At 47.3% G+C, this 20,085-nt stretch overlaps 1 protein-coding gene across 1 annotated transcript in view; it reads right to left on the reverse strand.

Annotated features, from left to right (window-relative positions):
* Window positions 1-20,085, reverse strand: part of Ano10 (anoctamin 10) — a 117,405-nt gene that overhangs the window by 18,733 nt on the left and 78,587 nt on the right. Inside the window, exon 14 of the mRNA XM_028890480.2 lies at window positions 13,121-13,237. Coding sequence (XP_028746313.1) covers window positions 13,121-13,237 — 117 coding nt within the window. The remainder of the gene's footprint in view (window positions 1-13,120; window positions 13,238-20,085) is intronic.

Consider the following 20,085-nt stretch of genomic DNA (forward strand, 5'->3'; position numbering starts at 1 on the left):
CAGGAGCAAGGGATGGTGGGACAGAGGGAAGAAGGGGGGTAAGGGGGATGAGAGGGAGGGAGGGATGAGAGGGAGGGATGAGAGGGAGGGAGGGGGAGGGATGGGAGGGAAGGAGGAATGATAGGGAGGGAGGGATGATGGGGAGGGAGGGAGGGAAGGAGGGAGGGATGAGAGGGAAGAATGGAAGGGATGGGAGGGAAGGGAGGGAGGGATGAGAGGGAGGGATGATGGGAAGAGTTTCTTTAAATGAAATGCACTGTCTGAGTTCAGGGATGAGAAAGGGTGACAGGAACTCAAGGCTGCAAACATTGTGCTTTTCATGTCCTTGGTGGATGTCTCCTTAAGAAGAAATGGATTGGCTCCACAGTCAACTCTCATTTCCTCAGCTTTGTTAAAGTTCCAGACTCCTGGCTGAGTTCTGGAATGAGGGACTTTTCCTTCCGGTGTATCCCTAGTCCCTGTGGTGATATCGTGTTCCCCAAAATATTGTGCACCCTAATAAACTTATCTGGGGTCAGAGGACCGAACAGCCACTAGATACAGAGGCCAGAAAATGGTGACACACACGCCTTTAATCCTAGCATTCCGAAGGCAGAAATCCATCTGGATCTCTGAGTTCAAAGTCACACTGGAAACAGCCAGGCATGGTGACTCATGCCTTTAATCCCAGGAAGTGATGGCAGGAAGCAGAAAGGTATATAAGGCATGAAAACTAGGAACTAGAAGCTGTTAAGCTTTTAGGCTTTTGAGCAGGAGTTCAGCTGAGATCCATTGGGATGAGGACTCAGAGGCTTCCAGTCTGAGGAAACAGGATCAGCTCAGGAACTGGCAAGGTGAGGTGGCTGTGGCTTGTTCTGCTTCTCTAATCTTCAAGTGTTCACCCCAATACCTGGCTTCAGGTTTGATTTTATTGATAAGACCTGTTAAGATTCCTGCTACATACAAGTCCCCTCCTCCGTTTCCCCTCCTTTCCTTCCTTCTCCTCCCTCTCCTCTTTTTAGACAGGCACTCACTCTTCAGCCTGAACTGACATGGAACTCACTATGTAGTTCAAGCTAGCCTGGAACTAGCAGCCATCTTCCTGCCTCTGACTCTGGAGTGCTCTACTTGCCTGTCTTTGGGTTTTGCCTCACCATCAGGATAAAAGCAGGATACCCCCCACATGCTTCTGTGAAGAGCATGAACACATTCAGAATTACAGAAATACAGCTCTTGGGCCCCAGAACAAATCCCATCTTCTTGGAAACTGCTCCATGCCACCTTCCCATGGCTCCTGGGCAGCCTGGGCTCTGTTCCCAGGCTGAGTCTTGAGGACGGTTGTGGTCCATGCTGACTCAGAGCACAGGGCACAGCCACCACATATCCAAAGCCAGAACATGCAGGTACTTTCATTCCCCATATCCAACACACTTGCAAACACTGGAGTCAGTTAAAACTAACTGTGGCCACATGCTGGAGCCTGTTTAAAATGCTGAGGACCTCACTTCACGGATTCAAGTTTAGAACAGAAGCCATGCTGTTACACTGACAAGTCAGTGGGGAAAGAGAACTGCGTCCTGTGCACAGCTTGTGGCTGACAAGAATCAGCTATGCGTGACACTGGTGGGCTTACACAATCTGGAAACCTCTTCCTGTCCTTCCTCACAGCCTAGAAAGTCAAAATGCTAATCCTACTGCAACATTCCAAACTACTTACTTCCCCACCTTTGGAAACATGGTACCTACATGGTGCTGACTTCTCCCACAGTTGACCCTCCTGTAACCACTTCCAGGTCACCCCACCCCACAATGCATACGCTGAGTCTTGCCATGGGGATTCTTCAGGGATCACCTGGCCAAAACCAAGGCTGTTTGACTTGTTAAAGTTTACATGTCTCTCTCACAGATTTGACCCGGTCCTCAGACTCACAAGCTTAAGAGCGCTCCCAGAAGCCTTTGGCCAAAGAATGCAGGTCTTCTTCCCCTGGCTGCCAGATTCTGACGTTCGGTTAGGCCTGGGATCTCTCTGGAGAACAGGACTGGGCTGTGGGAGCAACAGTTACCTCATCTTTTGGGGGAGGCTCACCTCACCAGGTCAAGGGGAATCATGCCACCCCAGATATGCCTGCATGCCTCACTTCTCATTCATAGCTGGTGGATTCTTTCAGGAGAGAAGCCACACACGTGTCCCCTTCCTTGTGTGCACTTGTCAACAATGTAGCCAAGACTCCAACCTAACTGGGAAGAGCAGGGTAAGAGGGAAGGGGCTGCAATCAGAAACCACAGCACAGCCAAGGCAGCACCTGGGCGCTCACCTCCCCCTCTCCACTTCCTGCCACTTCTCTCAACACCTAGGGTACATTTACCCCAGTGATCCTATAACACAGCAACGTTTAAAAGTGAGTTAGGCCAGGAGAGGCTGTGCATACCTCGACCCAGCTACTTTCATTCCTGCGGCGGAAGGATCTCAAGTCAGAGACCAGCGTGGGCAACTTAGCAAGATCCTGTCTCAGAGTGAAGAGGTCCAATGTAGCAGTTCCATCCCCGGCCCATGAACATGTATGTATGCACACATACCTACACACACATGCAGGCACACATGAACACACATACATTCACATATGCACTCACACATGAACACACATGCATGGGCACACATACACATGTATGAACACACATGCATGCACAAATATCATTGTCATTCATAGAGAAAGAATGCTTTCTTTTGAGAACAGTCATTCAAATCCACAGTGGGCTGAACCCAATAGGAGGATCAGGGTTGGCTCTGTCAACCTTCACCTTGCCTGCTGTTACCAGGAGGAAAGCCCACCCACATACATTAACATACAAATAAATAAAAGCAAAGGTTGTGTATAGTGCATACTTGAAAAAAAAGTCAACACACATTGGTTCCATTTCCTCATGTCATCTTCCCCCCTCCCCCCAAAAAAACCAACCTAGATTTAATCTGTCTCTAATCAAAACAATCTTTACCACGTGTGAAAACAGACAGGGTAGGAGCTGCCTCTCAGACATGTGGCAGTTCATTTTCTCTGTGCTGTCAGGAAACCCAGACTTGCAAATTAAAAATATGCCTGTCAGCTTCTGCCAAGACAACGCAAACAGAAGAGTGAAAATCTCCCGCAGGACTGAGGCTCCTAGAACCTGAGTGAGGGATGGACAGACTCAAAAGGCTACTTACTTCTCAAATAACACAACAGCAGCTGCCTCTCCCCCACACTGGCTTGGGGTCAGGATCAGCAAACACCCTCCTGGCACACTGCCCTGAGGGCTCTAAACCAGAGCCAGCAAAAAAAGCAGGACAAAGCCACCTCACAGATGACAGGAAACAATGGCTGTTTCTCAGTCACATCCTGAGAATGGGGAAACAACAATGAGCACAGGAAATGGTCTGGTTTCCTGTGTTTGCTCCCCCACCGTCCCCTAGGAGGTCTCAGTCACCTCCTAACTGTCTAGGAAACTTGTCACAGTGAAACAACCTGAATCTTACTTCAGAGTGACCCCTACCCAGTCTCCTACTCCACCTGGGGTCCCACATTTAAACAGGGCAACTCACCAGCCACTCACAGGCCAGTCCAGGGAGGTGGATATGTGGGATGATACAACAAATCAAAAGACAGACTTCTTCAAATACCCATTCTGTATACCTAATAGGCAGACTTTTATTGGCTCAGTGTTAGGTCTCAACCCCAGGACAAATGGCTGAGTTGCCCATTAACATATCAAAGCAAACACTGGCCACCAGGTTCTCTCTGTGTCCTTCAGTCTCTACCTGTTATGGGCCCTCCTGGCTAGCATACCCCACCTTCTACACTAAACTTTTCTAGCCCAGGTGGGATAGAAAACACTGGACTGCCCTTCCTCTGGGTGCCTGTCCCTATATAATCCAGCCATTTTGGTTAGCTGGCCCTTTTTGGTCTACCCTTTGCCCTCTTGGTTTTTCTTGGCCCAGGCTGCCCCTCTTGGTTCTTGGCTCCTGTCCCCCTCTTCTCACATGGCCCAGCTCACTCTCGACTCCCCCAGATGTCCCTGTCTCTGGCCGTGCTCTCCCTTCATCCACAATTAACCTTTCCTCCACTGTCCCCAGGAGCAGTCATGTCTTTCCTTTTTTATTTCTTTTTTTCAGTTCACTATAAAGTTAGTTATTACACCTGTAATCCCAGCACTCAGGAGGCTGATGCAGGAAGGGCAAATTCAAGGTGAGCCCGGGCAACAGAGTGAGATCCTGTCTCTAAATAAACAGATAAAATGACATAGAATGAAATAAAGGTTGGGATGAGACAGGTCTGTCCTTCCAGGCGCTGCCTGTGAAGATGAAGATGCATTGCTAGAGCGCTGCCAGGAGAGAGACTGGACTGTCACCTTCGAGGATTAGTGTATCTCGGCAGTGGGCAGGTTGAAGGGTTCACAACACGCCCCCATGGCCGCATATACCAGGCGGACACTTCTGCCTAGCCAATTCCAGTCAGAATAGGCATTTCCGGGTCAGGGTGTCTCATGTAACCAGGATACCCGGCGGACCTGAACACCTCTGCCTAGCAAGTTCCGGGTCAAGGTGTCTCGCATAACCAGGATCCGTGACATTTCATGGCCACATAAGCGCACAATGTGACCATGTGATCTACGCACACGCGTGGAGTAGTGACGTGACCTGGCCACGCCCCCAGCCGGTTTTAAAGCGGAGCACCATGTTCCTCCTCTTCTTCTTCTCCACGCACGTGTCTCTCCCACAGGCCTGCACACTCTCTATCCCTTTATCTCTAATAAAACTCTTATAAGCGGATTCTGTCATGTTTCGTGACACTTCCTTGCAGGGTAAGAACACAACGCAGCTAAATAACTAACACAGGTCTCCACGCCCAGCTCTGACTAGCTCAGTGCATGCATAAAGAGGCAGAGACTGGCCCCAGGTGGTTCAAGAGCAGCTCTGGCATCTAAGTTCAAAGACCTCCACTGGATGGAAGCTGGGGGCCTGGGCGGCACAGAATGGAGGGGAAAACACAGTCAACGGTCCTGTCCAAACTCCTGACTTCACGGAGTGAGAACACATCTCTGCTGTGCTTGTTCACTTCCAAGACAGTTCCCAGTGATCAGTGCCTTTTGGTATTTATGCCTCAGTGGGGGTGCCTGCCCCACCTCGGTGGTGTGTCTCTGTGGTCTGTGTATCCCAAACACTGCAGCAGTGATGGTATGCCTTTACGTGATCTTTAGGAATATTATGAAGAGAGGGGAGCTAAGAACACAGGCCTTAGAGCCAGAGGCCTGGGGTGGGGTGTTTGATTTTAGACAAGAGTCCTGTTTAATTACAAAGAGAAAGGCCCTCACTGTGCCCACTGTCCAGCTTCTTCAATAGCTAACTTATGGCCAAATTTGGGTCATGGATCACCCAGCTAGCCTCTTTTGCTGGATGGCTGGTGCATAACAAATCATTCCAAAATTCAGTGGCTTAACAAATCATTATCTCACATTTAAGGTGGGTCGCAGCTGGGGGGCTTCGGTCAGTTGGAGCTCCTGAAAAGCCTCTGAGCATGGAGTCGGACTGCAGTCCTCCAAGCTGGCATGAGGCTGAAGGAGGTGACTGAAATCAGAGACATCAGTTTGCAAGCTGCTTCTGTAAGTGCAGCCACTCTTTTGTTCATGCGCTGTTTGTAGAACTCAATACTGTGACAGAGATGACGGGGCCTACAAAATATTTGGAACTATTTTCTATCTGGTTTCTTCACAGAGAAAATGTTGCCAACTTCTGGTGCAGAGAATCTGAGATGCTCAGGGGCTGTTGTCAGCAGGCCATGTTCCTTGTCACACAGGTCTCTCTGCTGGCTACCTGAGTGTCCTTATGACATGGCAACTATCACTTCCCAAGGGCAGAAAGCAAGAGGCCTTTGTTCTAATAACCCTGCCTCTGAAGAGATATGCCATCATGATGCAGTACTGTTCTGGCACAGAGAACCACAGGGACATGGGAACTCCACACAGGTATGAATGCTGGGAGGCATAGGTCACTGGGGACCATCTTGAAAGGTGACAGCACAGCCAGAGACGTTCTTACTTTGTAACATAAGTCAGCGTCATTTCAACAGGGCTTTTCTGCTCTTACCACTTGCCAGTCATACAATGGAGGTAATGTCTGATCTACTTCATGTTTAAGCTCTGATCATCACACATGGTCATCCCTTAGTGTCGGGGGGGGGGGGGTTGGCTTCATGGACACCACAGTCCTTGCACAAATGACCCAGCATCTGACCCACACATCCTCCCCTAGAGAACCACCATTACCTAAAATAACGAGAACACTACGGAAACAGCGGTGTAGTACTGCTTAGGGAACAATGACCATGGAAACACACTGAACCTACACACAGAGGGCTAGATGAAGTGAGTATCTTTGGGGATGAATTTTAATTACTCATACTTTCATTTTGCATTACAATATTGTCATTTATGTTTCTAGAACCATTATTAGTGTGATTATTTCCCCTTACTTAGGTGGTATTTCAAATAATTATTGAATTCAAACATTCCCTGTGTTCTGCCTTCTATTCTTGGGAGAGAGAGAGAAACGAGCAAATGTGCAGTCCCTAGAGGTTCCTCTAGGATCCCTGTCCCCCAGTCTATCAACACTACATGTGTGGCAATCTCTTGTCATATCTCTGAGACTCCCAGGCCATGTGACTCAGTAGGAAAATTAGCATAGCTTATTCCATTTTAAAGGCTCTCGAATCTTAGCAATTACAAGTTTAAAAACGTGTTTTCACAGGGTGTGTTGAGCCTGCCTGTAACCATAGCACTTGGCAGGCTGAGGCAGTGGAATGGTGAGCTTGGGGCAGCTTGAACTGTACACTGAGACTCTTTCTCAAAACAACAATGAAGTGTGTGTCCTATGCACACAGAGTGTTCAATAGTGGCTACTTAATCCAGTATGCAGAGGTAATGAGTGGAGGGTAATTGAAAAGTCAAGGACTAGCCTTTGGCAGTGTGAAAACACATCAAGGCATGGCTCTGACCCCCTGGTGCTCACTTCATGCTCCACTCCTGATGGTTACAGAGCCCATGGCTGGGGTGATCCTTTCCTAGGAAGCTTCAAGCCCAATAGTCACAGGCAAATTACCTCTGAATTGATGATCACCAACAGTAAATCTTTTTCTTGAATAATTTCTTTTTTACCATAGTGAAACACATCGTAGCAAAGCTTTTCACCTTGGCCATGTTTCCTATATCTGGTGGGAAAACTAAGATACACATATTTTAAATTTTGTTTAGAAAGCAGTGAGTTCAGTGGCTACTGACACAGGCTGTCCGCTGGGAAAGGCAGACACAGTCGGAAGGCTTTGCAGAGCTACAACCACTGCTGAAGGAATGCATGTGCTCTGAAGACTTCACTGGGGAGAATAGAAAACACAGAGGAAAGAAGTCAGAGCAGGAGATGGGGCTGTTCCAGAGCATGAATTGGCAGGTTTTCAGCACAAGGACTAAGGGCAATGCTTTAGATCCCCACCTGGCTTAGTTACTGTAGACTTCGTGAGCTTTTCTTATTACTGATGGGGGAACGAGAACCTGAGGTCGCTCTGCAGGGCTCACGTGGAAGTCCTCACAGCACATTCTTTCCCCTAGTGATCTCAGAAAGGCAAATGACTTGTTTCCATTTTTGCCTGTGTCTATTTTAAGACTCGTGTTTTGTCCAAGGACATCATTTGTCATTTATTTAAAACACTGGCTTCTGAACTATGTGCAAGTCAACATAGTCTGAGATATTTATCGAGAAGCTACTGGATGCCAGGTCTTACTGTGTTGGACACTGCCTGGACCTGAGGACTTCAGAGCTCTCAGAGGAGACAAAGCCTAAGTATAGTGGTCCACATCACACAGTGGCAGGAAATGGAGACCCCGAGACTAGAGCCAGAGTGAGAGAAGAGTGACTGGAGAAGAAGTGAATTGAGATGCCCAGAAGTCAAGACTTGCTGGCTCGTATCCCTTTCCCTGCCTCTCCTCCCTCTCCATCCTGCTCTCTTTATACACACAGAGGTCAGAGGAGAACATCGGGTTCCCTTCCTTACCTCATTCCCTTGAGGCAGCATCCCCCAGTGGACATGGAGTCAGGGTTGTAGCCAGCCAGCCCTGGGGAGCCTCCTGTGACCCACAGTGCTGGGATACAAGCCTGGCATGGCCACATCTGACCTCTGTTTCTGTGGGTCCTTGGATCTGAACTCAGGTCATGTTCACACAGCAAGTACTCTTACCCACTGAGCCCAGGCACCTGTAAGGACAGTTACCACACTGGCTGGGGCAGCACCAGAAGGATATGCTGAAGAGGCTGAGGCAGGAGGATCAAGGTTGATTTATCAGCTGGGACAAAGTCAAGTGGAAGGAATCACTGCAAAGGGCTAACAGATCACACTCGGAGGACCTCTGTGTAGTCACTGGTGTGCGAAGGCTTTCATTAGTGTGCAACTCACGTTCTCCCCATCACACACCAGCTGCCACAGGCAACACCTAGAATTCCCTAACTGTGGAGGCCGTGGGGAGAGGTGGGGCTGCTTTCAAGGTACAATCCTGCGTGCCTCTCGGGTGGCTAGTTTTATGTCGATCTGATACAAACTACAGTCATCTAGAAGGGGGAATCTCAGTTGAGAAAACGTTCCCACCAGACTGGCTGTGAACAAAGCCGTGGTGCACTTTATCAGTTGATGATTAGGGTGAGGGCCCAGCTCTATGTGAGCGGTGCCACCTCTGGGCTGGTGGTTTTGGTGCTGTAAGAAAGCAGGCTGGACCAGCCATTAGGAGCAAGCCAGTCAGTCAGCAGCACTCCTGCATGGCCTCTGCATCAGCTCCTGCCTCCAGGATCCTGCCCTGACTTTTCTCAGCAATGGAGTGTGACCTGAGAGTTGTAAACTGAAATAAACACTTTCCTCCCCAAATTGTTTATGGTCAGGGTGTTGTTTTATCACAGCAATAGAAACTCCAAGACACCACCCAGAAGTTTACCAGAAATGGCCGCAGGTGTCATTTTACTCTAGAATTCCCTGCTGGGCCACCTAAGGGCTCACACGTGAGGAGGTCCTTGTTCCCACTCCGCATCCCCACGCTCCTTCCATGACACTGCCTTCTGACATCCTCCTGACATTGTGACCTGTGTGGTAGGTACCACCTCCCCTGCCCTGGGTAATGGAAGACCATATTCACAGGGAGGCTGAGCCTCTTGCCCACCAGCTTCACAGGGCTGTAAGATGAGCTATGCGACCCAGAGGAGAGATGAATTGGCTCAGATGGCACCTGAGCTCTTGAACTCCGTAAGGCTGGGATCCCCTGCTGGACTTGGATCTACCTTTAGACCCTGCCAAGGCCCCAGGATCCGGCACCCTGAGTTCCTCGCTCTCACCTCTTTATTTATCTGCCATTTCTTTATTTGGATCAAAACAAACATTTTTTCAATTAAGAAACTTTAGCTTTTAGACATCTTAGATTTCTAGAACGACGCAACAGGTATTGCAGAGTCTCCACACACCCTGTTTCAAACATTTCATTCTGAGCGAGGTGTTGGCAGATCATCACACCATTCCATGTTTAAGAGTCAAATGCTCCACATCCTCATTCTCTGCTGTGAAATCTTACATGCTCCGTTAAAAATGTTGTGTCCTTCTCATTATGTGAGGATACAGAAGTGGGGAAAGGGTGCATTCAGAAGCTCTCACGAGATGTTAGAGAAATGGTTAAAGTGTATTTAACCCCAGAAAACCAAGACAATGTTTATTTTTCCTGTGCTGGGGAAGGAACCAGGGTACCATCACGACTAGCAAGCTCTCTCTACCGGAGCTCTATCCCAGCTAGGCAGGCAGTGTCTGGTGAGGACTGATCACCAACCTTTCTGAGCCACGGTCCTGGTTCTGATTTTGGTCCTTGTCTTGATCCTTGAGCTGACTTCAGAGGCTACCATCTTTCTGGAGGCTCTAGATATCTGTCCCTGCTCCCTGACTCATGCGCAGGCCTGGCTGCCCAGAGTGGCTAGCTAAGTGACTACTGACAGTTCCCAGGTATGTACTGGACTCCAGTTACCAATGGCTCTTGGTTAATACTCTTTTCTATTTTTAACTTGTTCTTAAGATTACTGGACACTGAATAAGCCAATTTGTAAAGACACAAGAGCATCCTGTGGTGGCAGTCCCCATCTAAGCTCTTCCTGGAGGTCTCAGCTGAGCTGAGTGGTTCCAAATGAAGAGCAGATGCTCACCCTGCTCGCTCTCAGTCACACGTGTCTGGTTTGCCTGTGTGTTCAGGAATGCCAGTTACCTACTGGGAAGCACAGAGCACTTTTCCTTCCAAGTTCACTGCAAGGCAGCTCACGCCCCCCCCCCCCCCCCCCCGAAGGCGCAACAGGGGCTCCAAGAGTCTCTACCTGGGCTGTCTCCAGGTCTCCAAGTCAGCATCATCTGGCATGCTGGTTCAAAGGTCAATCCCAAACTGAGTGCAAACGGGTCACCTGAAGGGCATGCTGGCAGAAGCTGCTTAAGCTTGCTCTTCAAGGCACTCAACTGTGCTTAGCTCCGGGTTGGGAACTGGGAAGGAGGTGGGGTAACAAGAGGGGCTTTAACATGTAGGTCCTGAGATCCTGCCTTAGATTCAGTAAATCAGGCCCATGGTCCAGGCACATGAATATTTTTAAAGTTCTATGTCTAAAATGTACAGCTTATTTAGGAACAGATGACTTAAAACTTTTAATCATATTTTGTTTTTAAAATGGGAATTGGGTTGATGTAAACTAGACATAATATAATAGCTATCTGGATGTAGCAGAACTATTATTAGAGAGTAACAACTTCTCTCTCTCTCTCTCTCTCTCTCTCTCTCTCTCTCTCTCTCTCTATTTTATTGGTGTTTTTCCTGTATATATGTCTGTGTGAAGGTGTCTGATCCCCTGGAACTGAACTTACAAATAGCTGTGAGCTGCCATGTAGGTGCTGGGAATTGAACCCAGGTCCTCTAGAAGAGGAGGCAATGCTCTAAACCACTGAGCCATCTCTCCAGCCCTGACTACAAACTTCTGATCACTTCACAGGGGAAGTGTGGGACAGCCAGATGTGAGTGAGTTCTTAGACACACTCTCCATAGCTACATTTTTAACTTGGGCCCCAAAACTGGCCATGCGACCAGAAGCCTCTCTATTTGTGGCAAAGGGCAAAGCGGAGAGTTGAGGCCACACTTAGTTACAAGGCAGACAGATGGTGGAATGCCAGGCTGAGGAAGACAGAGACAAAGGCCCTTGCAGACTGAAGTGCTGAGAGGCACAAGCAGGTTGATCTGAGCACTGCAGGACATCCCCTTCCCCAGCGTGAGGCTAAAACGGAAGGAGAAGAAAAGGAGAAGAAAAGTTCTCACTCACACTTGCTTCTGCATACTTGACTGACACCACATTTCCACAATACTGAGTACTTTTTCTTTTTCTACTTGTGTGTGTGTGTGTGTGTGTGTGTTTGGGTACTTGTGTGTGTGTGTGTGTGTGTTTGGGTACCTGTGTGTGAGTGCATACAGAGGTCCAAAGTTGACATCAGGAATCACTCTTCTACCTTATTCACAGAGGCAGAATCTTTCAGTCAGACTCAGGCCTCCTTGATATGGGTCGTGCCGCTCGCCAGCTTGTGCTGGGGGCCCTGTCTCAGTCTCCTGAGGCTGGAATTACAGGGATGTGAACTCTGGGCCCATGCTCTAACTACTGAGCCATCTCCCCAGTCAAAGATAGAATTTTCTGATTCTAAGAGAATTTAAAAACATTCTTCATACGGATTATCCATATTGTTTAATATGTTACCATCTAAAGACTTTATATTCTAACTTTTCCTGTAAATGGGGAATTTATAATTAAATTGTTTATTTCTTATGAAAGAAAACAAATGACTGTATATAAAATTTATAATATGCCTCCTGACTTTTTTTTAAAGAGAGGATTTCAATCTTCTGTAACCCTGGCTGTTTTAGAACTTGTTATGTGGTCCAGTGTGGCCTAAAACTCACAGATACCCACCTGCCAAATGTCTAGCTTCCTATTGCTTTTAATATTTATTTTATGGGCTTTAAATATGTAAGCCTCTATGTCTGCAGTCACGCTGTGTCTGCCCCTCTCAGCATGTGACCTTCTTAGTTCTCCAGAATGAAGCTAACCATCACAGGGCTGTTTCACTACAGCGTCAGGAGCATGAACGAGGCTGAGCTTAGGGTAAAGACACCAGACCTACCTCCCTAGCAAGCCCAGGAACTGAGTCTTATCACCTACCATGAGACAATGAGCCCAGCTGACTGGGGACCAGATTCTCTTATCTCTTCTTCTTGAATCCCCACAGCAGGCACAACACTCTAACATGGGGTTCCCATCTGCACCACTGCCCTGAGAGTCCTCACTTTATCAGAGGGTCAGCTAGGGTGGGGCCTTTTTACATTTCCCCCTCCAATTCTCCAAATACTGTGTGGTCCAAGAGGTGCTGAACCTAGAGCTGGTCTCTGGGAAGACACTGCCCAATTCATTACCTCATTGCTTAAACTGACATATCTCACAGGAGGTAAACAGCTCTGAGTACCCAGGAACTCTCTGTCTTCTCTTTGTTCTCCTCATAGGCAGAAAATCAACCATGGTGAATTCCAGCGTGAGCTCCCCTATCTCTCTCTCTCTCTCTCTCTCTCTCTCTCTCTCTCTCTCTCTCTCTCTCTCTTTCATCTGGTAGAACATGGAAACAATCTTCAGGGCATTCTTTGTGGCTCTGCCCACAGGTTTTCCAGTCTCAGTTTCCAAGATACTATTTAGGATCCTATTTACTTGCCTCTCCTCCCTACTGTTTCTACAAAAGGCACAATTAGAAATGGTGGGAGCAGCACCGGTGTGATTCTTAGAAACCTGTTTTGCTCTTTTATTCCATTCATCACTTCCCATTGCTTGGATACTTCTGCTGGCTTTGCCTTGACCTTTAAACACACTTTTTGCTGGCATTATAGGATCTGGGTTGGGCTCTCCCATCCTATACTGGAGTCCTCTGTGTTTATTTAACTGGCAATTCAATGCTGAAGGAAACACAGAGTGGCCTGACTCCTGTGATAGAGGAACACAGTCTGATAGTGTTTCCAGGCACATGGCTCTTACCTGCTGCTTGAGTGCTTCCAAAGATTCGAATTCCAATCTGGCCAGTTTCATCTGGATGTGCCGTGGTTTATCAGGGATGGCAAATGCAAGTATGAACTTCAAAGCCAAGAGGGCATGCTGCAAAGAGAAAGACCTTGTGTTGACACTGACACTACCTTTTGCCAGGAGACAAGTTCAATCTTAAAGTACCTGGGACCCTTTCTGTTAATTTTCAAAGACTACAGTGTGCCCTTTCAGACATTAGCAATCAAGGACTATTCTCTTCTCATCTAGCATCATTAAGAAGTGCCTCATAATACAACATGAGATTTACAATCAGGTGGATAGAGTGCATTGCCTCTAATGAATCCCACACAGCAGATGCACAGCTCCACCCAAAAGACTTTCTACAAACCCAGCATTGTCTGGTGTCTTGTGAGAGGTTCAACACCCTCAGACATCAGAACCATTAAAGAACAAAACCTGTGTGGTAAAAGTATGACTGACAACACTCAATCTTTAAAGGTAAGAAGAATTAGAAGGTGGTAAGGACATCAACAAGAGGCAGCTCAAGATGAGTTACACTTACTGTTGACAGAAAAAAAGATAGGTGGAGGAAAATGAAATGATTTCCTTACTGCAAGATTTCAAAAGATGGAGGGGAAATAAACAGTGACTCCTGGGAGGAGAGGGGGGGTCATGGGAGTCAGCATCATGCTGGATTGAGTATGCAGAAACCAGAAGATCTAGAAATTAGGGGTTCCCAGCCAGATCCCACATTAACAGTGATCTGGAATGACCCAGGATGGGAGGATGGGTGGCCTTGACCACACTGTGGCTGCCCAAGTCAACACTAGTAGATGCTTAGGCAGACAAGAAGTAAAAACAGCACTGATTGGACATTTTCATGTGCTGTAGATGAGATAAGACTCTGAATATAATCTACAAAGGATAAACAAGCAACGAGAAGAGGCTAGGTTGTACCATTATTCTATTAGTGGACTGGGATACAATTCTATATATGATAACATCATTAAATGCATTACATAAGAAACAAGTTAGTGGATGAGAAGAAACCTTCTGGAGTTTGCAGCTGGAGCCACACCCACACCGGTCCATCCTGCCTCTCTTAACAAATCTGCACCTTTGTTTGTGTGCCTTGGAGTCTTGGTGGGAATCAATTCAAAAACAAGATGAAACAAAGTTCCTCTGAGGCCTTGTCTCCCTTGGGTGCAGAGCATTTGGAAGGACATAGAGCTATCTGCCAGCTCCCCATCTTTAGACTTTAATAGCTGACATACATCACTTTTATAAGGGAGGAAAGTTTACATTAAAAAAGGATAATGCTCTGCCAGGCTCCTTGCCTTACCTGATCAAGATTGTTCAGAAAACAACTTAGAACCTGGAGAATCTGGAATGAAGAATGAAGCAGCTCTGGGATGGGGTCACCTGGCTGGCTGCTGCTTAGCCAGTAGCCTCTAGCCCCACTTCCTTCCTAATCTGCCAGGGACTCCCTGCACCAGCACCACAGACATTCTGACTTATTTAAAAGGAAGAGCTGATATGGAATAGGACACATATTTGGTGAAAAATGCAATCAAAATGGAGAGTTGGGAGGAAGGAGCTTGTCCATGAAAGAAAAGGCATTTTTATGAGTCATGACTATAATTATTCATCAGCAGTATCCTTTGTTTTTAAGTTGGGTGCCTTGATGTTTTGAACAAGGTTTTATTACATAGCCATGTTGGCCTCAAACTCATGGCCGTCCTGCTTGAGAGTTTCAAGCATTGGTCGAGGTGGCGTGTGTGCACCACCATACCAGACTCTAGCAGCATTTTCTTAAAAGTAAAACTCATAAAACTGTACCCTAAACAAAAGAAAAGAGAAAAGAAATGGTGTGTGAGGGGGGTCAAATAGGAATTTTAAAATAAACAAAAAGTTGGTTCAACACAACAGTTTGATTAAGCAGTGTTTGCAGGGAAGAGCAGAAAGAGTAGGCCACAGGAAATCAGCTCTGAGTTCAACACCTCCTGGGCGAGCGGGGACCTCTGCCGACCACCGGCTAGCAGGTTGCCTCTGTTCACTGCAGGGATGGGGAACCCTGGGAGTCTCGAGCCAGGAGCACAGGGAGTGGAGCCATTTTATTTTGTGAAATCTAGAAAATTCTGGAATGATCAAGAGCAGCAGCTGTGTTTTCCTAGCAGTGTGTGCCCAGCCCCTTGGCTTCTGAAACAAAATGCAAATCAGAGTCGGATTCTTGGGATCCCGAGAAGAGAATGTGACTCCTACAGAGTTTGCTGTGTGTACGGCGCCTCAACCCAACCCAAGAAACTTTCTCAGAAAAGTAAAAACCCTCTGATTGTTACAAAAATTACCAGACAAATGCTAATTTATAAAAACAGTTCATGGAAGAGCTTGAAAAACAACAAATGGGTTATTTCTTCTTTACCCACTGGTAATGTTTTGTAGTTATTTTTATATATTTTTAAATTTCATTAGATTTATTTTAATATGTATAAGTGTTTTGTCTGCATAAATGTATGTGCACCACATGCAGGTCTGGTGCCCCAGAGGTCAGAAGAGGGCATTGGATGACCTGAAACTGGAATTGCAGATGACTGTGAGCTGGCTGAGAACTGAGTCCAGGTTTCTGCAAGAGCAATAAATGCTCTTAACTGCTGCATCATCTCTCCAGTCCCTGTTTTTGTCTTTTAAATTCCACTTTCCTGCACCACTCCATCCATACTCTTGGTAAGTTACTCCTCATTTATGCGCCTAGAAGTGTTACCCAATAAACTCACTGGTTCGTCAGACACTGTACTTTGGCTGCTGCTGTACCCATCTGGGGAGAGTAGAAAGGCCTTGCTCACATCTCCCCACAAGTCACACAAAGTATCACACAGTTTGTTTCAGTGAGATAATGAACAGCAGCTCCTTTGGAGTTTAAAAGAAGCCGTCATGGTGTCTTCTACCTGGTTACAGAGGCTGTGGGGCCAGGGGCAGGGGCCAGGGGGTAAAGGGCAGGGGCAGGGGGTAAGGGGCAGGGGGCAGGGGGTAAGGGCATCCAGGGGTAAGGGGCCAGGGGGTAAGGGGCAGGGGCCAGGGGGTAAGGGGCAGGGGCCAGGGGTAAGGGGCAGGGGCCAGGGGGCAGGGGCAGGGGCCAGGGCCAGTGGGCAGGGGCCAGGGGGCAGGGGCAGGGGCCAGGGCCAGGGGCCAGGGCAGCATCTGTGACCCAACACCCAGCTTTCCTCAAGCTCTCTGCTCCTGACACACCAATCAGGCACACCAGCAGTGACAGGAACTCCTTGCTATCTTAAGTGCTAGTGTAGGCCTCTGGATAGCTATTTGGACAATTTCCCAAAAGAAGTCAAGAGAGTGAGGAGCTGGGCATGAAAGGTTAGCAAGATACTGAAAAACAGAAGGCCCGGGGAAGAGCATGCAGACAATGTTAGGAGAGCCAGCGGTGAGCTGCACAGGGGCCACCCCAAACCTCAGAAGCCTTCTCCAGCTCTCTCCACTTCCATAGCTCATTCAACAACAGCTTGAGGTGGGAAAGCCAGTTAGAACAAAGGGAGGGAAGTGACTAATTTAAGGGGCCAGAACCCAGAGGCTCTGGGTGATAGGGCTGCCACCTGTCCCTGGGGTGAGAAAGTTTGGCTTTGGCAAAGCTGTGCTAGCTCACAGCTCTTCCTAACCAGCTTGAGCGATGCCCGCTGCGAAGGTGCTGTTCCCCTAGAGCAATGCTTCATGCTCAAAGCAGCTTCTGGGCTAGATCAGCTGGGAATGGGGGCGGGGAGTGAGGGTGGAGTCTGTAGGGAGGTTCTATTTGACACATGCTTTGTGTTTTCAACAACTGTTCTGATCATTTGACAAGTTAAAAAAACAAAAACAAAACACAAAAAAACAAGCAGCCCTAATAACTGTGCTGGGATGTTCTGCAAGAGCTGGAAGCAAAGTGACATGAAGATCAAACTTCCTGTTCACTGGATACTTCATTTACTCTTAATTGAATCACTCAAGAAATAAACATTTGTAATCCCTAAAATGTCAGTCACAGGGACAGCTGGGGTGCTACTGGGACTCGTGAGTGGGACAGCCCCACCGCAAAGCAAGGGGACACGTAACTGACCCAAAGGCCCAGGCCAATGGTGGGCTCACCAGTGGCTGGCTCTTGGCCCAACTCAGAGTGGTGTGGAAGTCTGAACCTGTGTATCCCATGAGGCCCATGGACTGAAGGCTCTCCCTAGTCCATGGCATTACTGGGAGGTGGTGGAATAATAGGAAGATGGGTAAACAGATCACCATACACTCCTGCCACCATAATGGGCTGCCATGAGCCCAGCCATAGCAACAGGAGATTTGGCCATCTGATTCAGAATAAGTCTTCTCTCTTCTGAAGTTGGTCTCTCAGGTGTTTTATTACAGTGCCAAAAGATGAGTAGCACACAGGGTGAGGAGAAGGAGTTTCAGGAGACCCTGCCAGGTAAATTTTACAAGAAGCAGATGTAGAATGGCCCAGGCTAGCTGGCCCATCCCTTTAAACCCATACTGTTTCCATTAAAAAATGCTCAGGCACAGTGAGCAACAGAAGGTCCTTGGGTACTAAGGAAGCCTTGGCAGTGGCATGGCAGGGTTCCTACCCGTGAGTGTCAGCAGGGCTGCAGAGTCTTAGCCCTTGTGGCATGTTTTGTTCATGGGTGGTGGCATCTCTGTACTGTAGGATTGTTCTGTGACCTGCTGACTCCTTTTCTGATTTCTTTCTAGTTTTTGTTTTTCTTTCTCATTTATAAGCAGTAGCCATAAAACCTGCTTGTTTAGCAAATCTGTTGGTGATAACTTGGCATATCAAACCTCCTGTGCACTGATGGGGTGACATGTGGCAGCTCCTCTCTTTCCTTGTTCCTGGGGTACTATGCACCAGCCTATACTTTCACAGCCCTGTCTGGACCTTGTCTGTTCTGTGACTCCTGCATCCTCTTTATTCCCAGTCCATGACACAGAGTCCAAGAATCTCAGGAGCATGCAGGGAGGGAAGCAGAGGCAGCAGCCTTGCATGCAAAGACACTGCTGCATGTCTGCTGCATGTGTAGGAATGCAGTGGTATCAGAGCTAAAGCTTTGTTTCCAAAGGCTACACAGCAGGGCATCCATGGACCCTCATTCTCCTGTGCTCCTACCTGAAGCCCTCTGGGTGACACCAAGTGGACAGTGACCAGTGACCACAGGATAGCAAAGTCTTGGGTACTACAGCATCTATGCTCAGACCCTCCTACAGGACACTGCAATCCATGACTCTTCTTTTCTCATGTTTCCGTCATTCCTACGTGGTATAAGATACCGATGTGGTCATCTACAAAATCATTGTTCTACTGTCTTGTCAAATCCACCCCCATGGCTACTGCAGCTCAGTTTGGGCCTCTAGAGGAACAGCTATCTTTTACTAGAAAAGTATTACTGGAATGAATGTTTATGTTCTTTAATAGAACCCCTAAAAATCAGACCATGTCCTTTATAAATAAGAGAGAAAGTGGGCCAGAGACACAGCTCTGTGTGTTAGTTCTACATGCATGAAACCCTGAACTTGATACCAAGTGCTGCAGGAAAATGAAAGTAAAAATCTCCTTTTCTGAGTTTTTGTGTGAGGGGGTACATGTGTGCTTGTGTGTGTGCACACATGAAGGCTAACTTCAGTGTCTTCCTCAGACTCTGTCCACCTTTCTTTTTTGAGACAGTATAGCTCATTGGCCTGGAGCTTGCAAAGTTGGCTAGGCTGGCTGACAAGGGAGCCTCAAGGATCTACCCATCCCCACCGCCCCACTGCTGGGATGATACCTACACACCTGGTTTTTCCATGTGGGCTGCAGGGATTGAACTCAGGTCCTAAATCTTGCAAGGCAAGCACCTTACTGACTGGACTGCCTCCTAAGCCCCACCTTTAAAAGTCTTCAATCTAACACTGGGCATCTGCACACACAGACGTTTATTTATTCATTTTTGCATTCCATACTGATCCTAGGTCCTTTCATGAAAGTGGAAAAAACAACAACAAACAAACCCAAGAATCACAACATCCTGCAGCACATGAGAAGTGTGTGCTCTCCAATGTCCTCTAGGCACTAATGTTCTCAGGCAAGTTCAAAGCATGGAACTGCTAACTCATGACACTGGAATGAGGAAAAGCAAAGGGGTATGTTTAAAATGTAAAAAAAAAAAAAAAAAAAAAAAAAAAAAAAAAAAAAAAAAAAAAAAACCACTTAAATATCTGCTATATGCTGAAGTAATTAATTTCTTTAAATAAAAATGGATGTGCATCACTTTGCCTGCTCCTCAGATAACTTAGTTGGCTCTCTCCCTAGCAACCTGGTGCTCAGCAGGTGCAGGAAAGCCACCAACACCTGCAGAGTCATTAGGAGAAAAGGAAAGGATACTATAAAAATAGACTCACAGACGCCGGGGTTATAATTAATGGCAATTTCTACCACGCTTCTGAATGCCATCTTTTAGTTAAAATATGACTATTTAAAGTTCCAAAAGTTTTACAGCACACAGAGGTTTACCTCGAGGATGCTAAAAGTCTGCTCACTAAGAGCACTTCCTCACCTAAGCTCAGAAATAAGCTCTGTTCACAGCCACAAGGAAGTACACCAGGCTGTGCCCAGAGGCAGAAAGGGTGGCCTCTGGCGCATGAAGATGGAAAAGTGCAACCAAGAGAAGCAATGAACTAGATTTATACACAGTGACGTATACATGATAAACATGATACTGAGTGAAGAATGAGTCACTCAGAGCCCCAAATCCTGATCATATATATCCAATCTTCTCTGCCTCCACAGAACTTAAATAAATGCATGGAAGATGGAGAGAAAGGTTGTGCATTATGTGCACTAATGTGGGTGCCCATACAGGGAGAGGACCACAGAAGTGGAAATGAATGAAACCGGCAAAAATGCCTGTGCCACAGATCATGGAGCAGAGCCAGCTGGGCCA

Source organism: Peromyscus leucopus, chromosome 7 (assembly GCF_004664715.2).
Source record: "Peromyscus leucopus breed LL Stock chromosome 7, UCI_PerLeu_2.1, whole genome shotgun sequence".
In the NCBI taxonomy this organism is placed as follows: Eukaryota; Metazoa; Chordata; class Mammalia; order Rodentia; family Cricetidae; genus Peromyscus; species Peromyscus leucopus.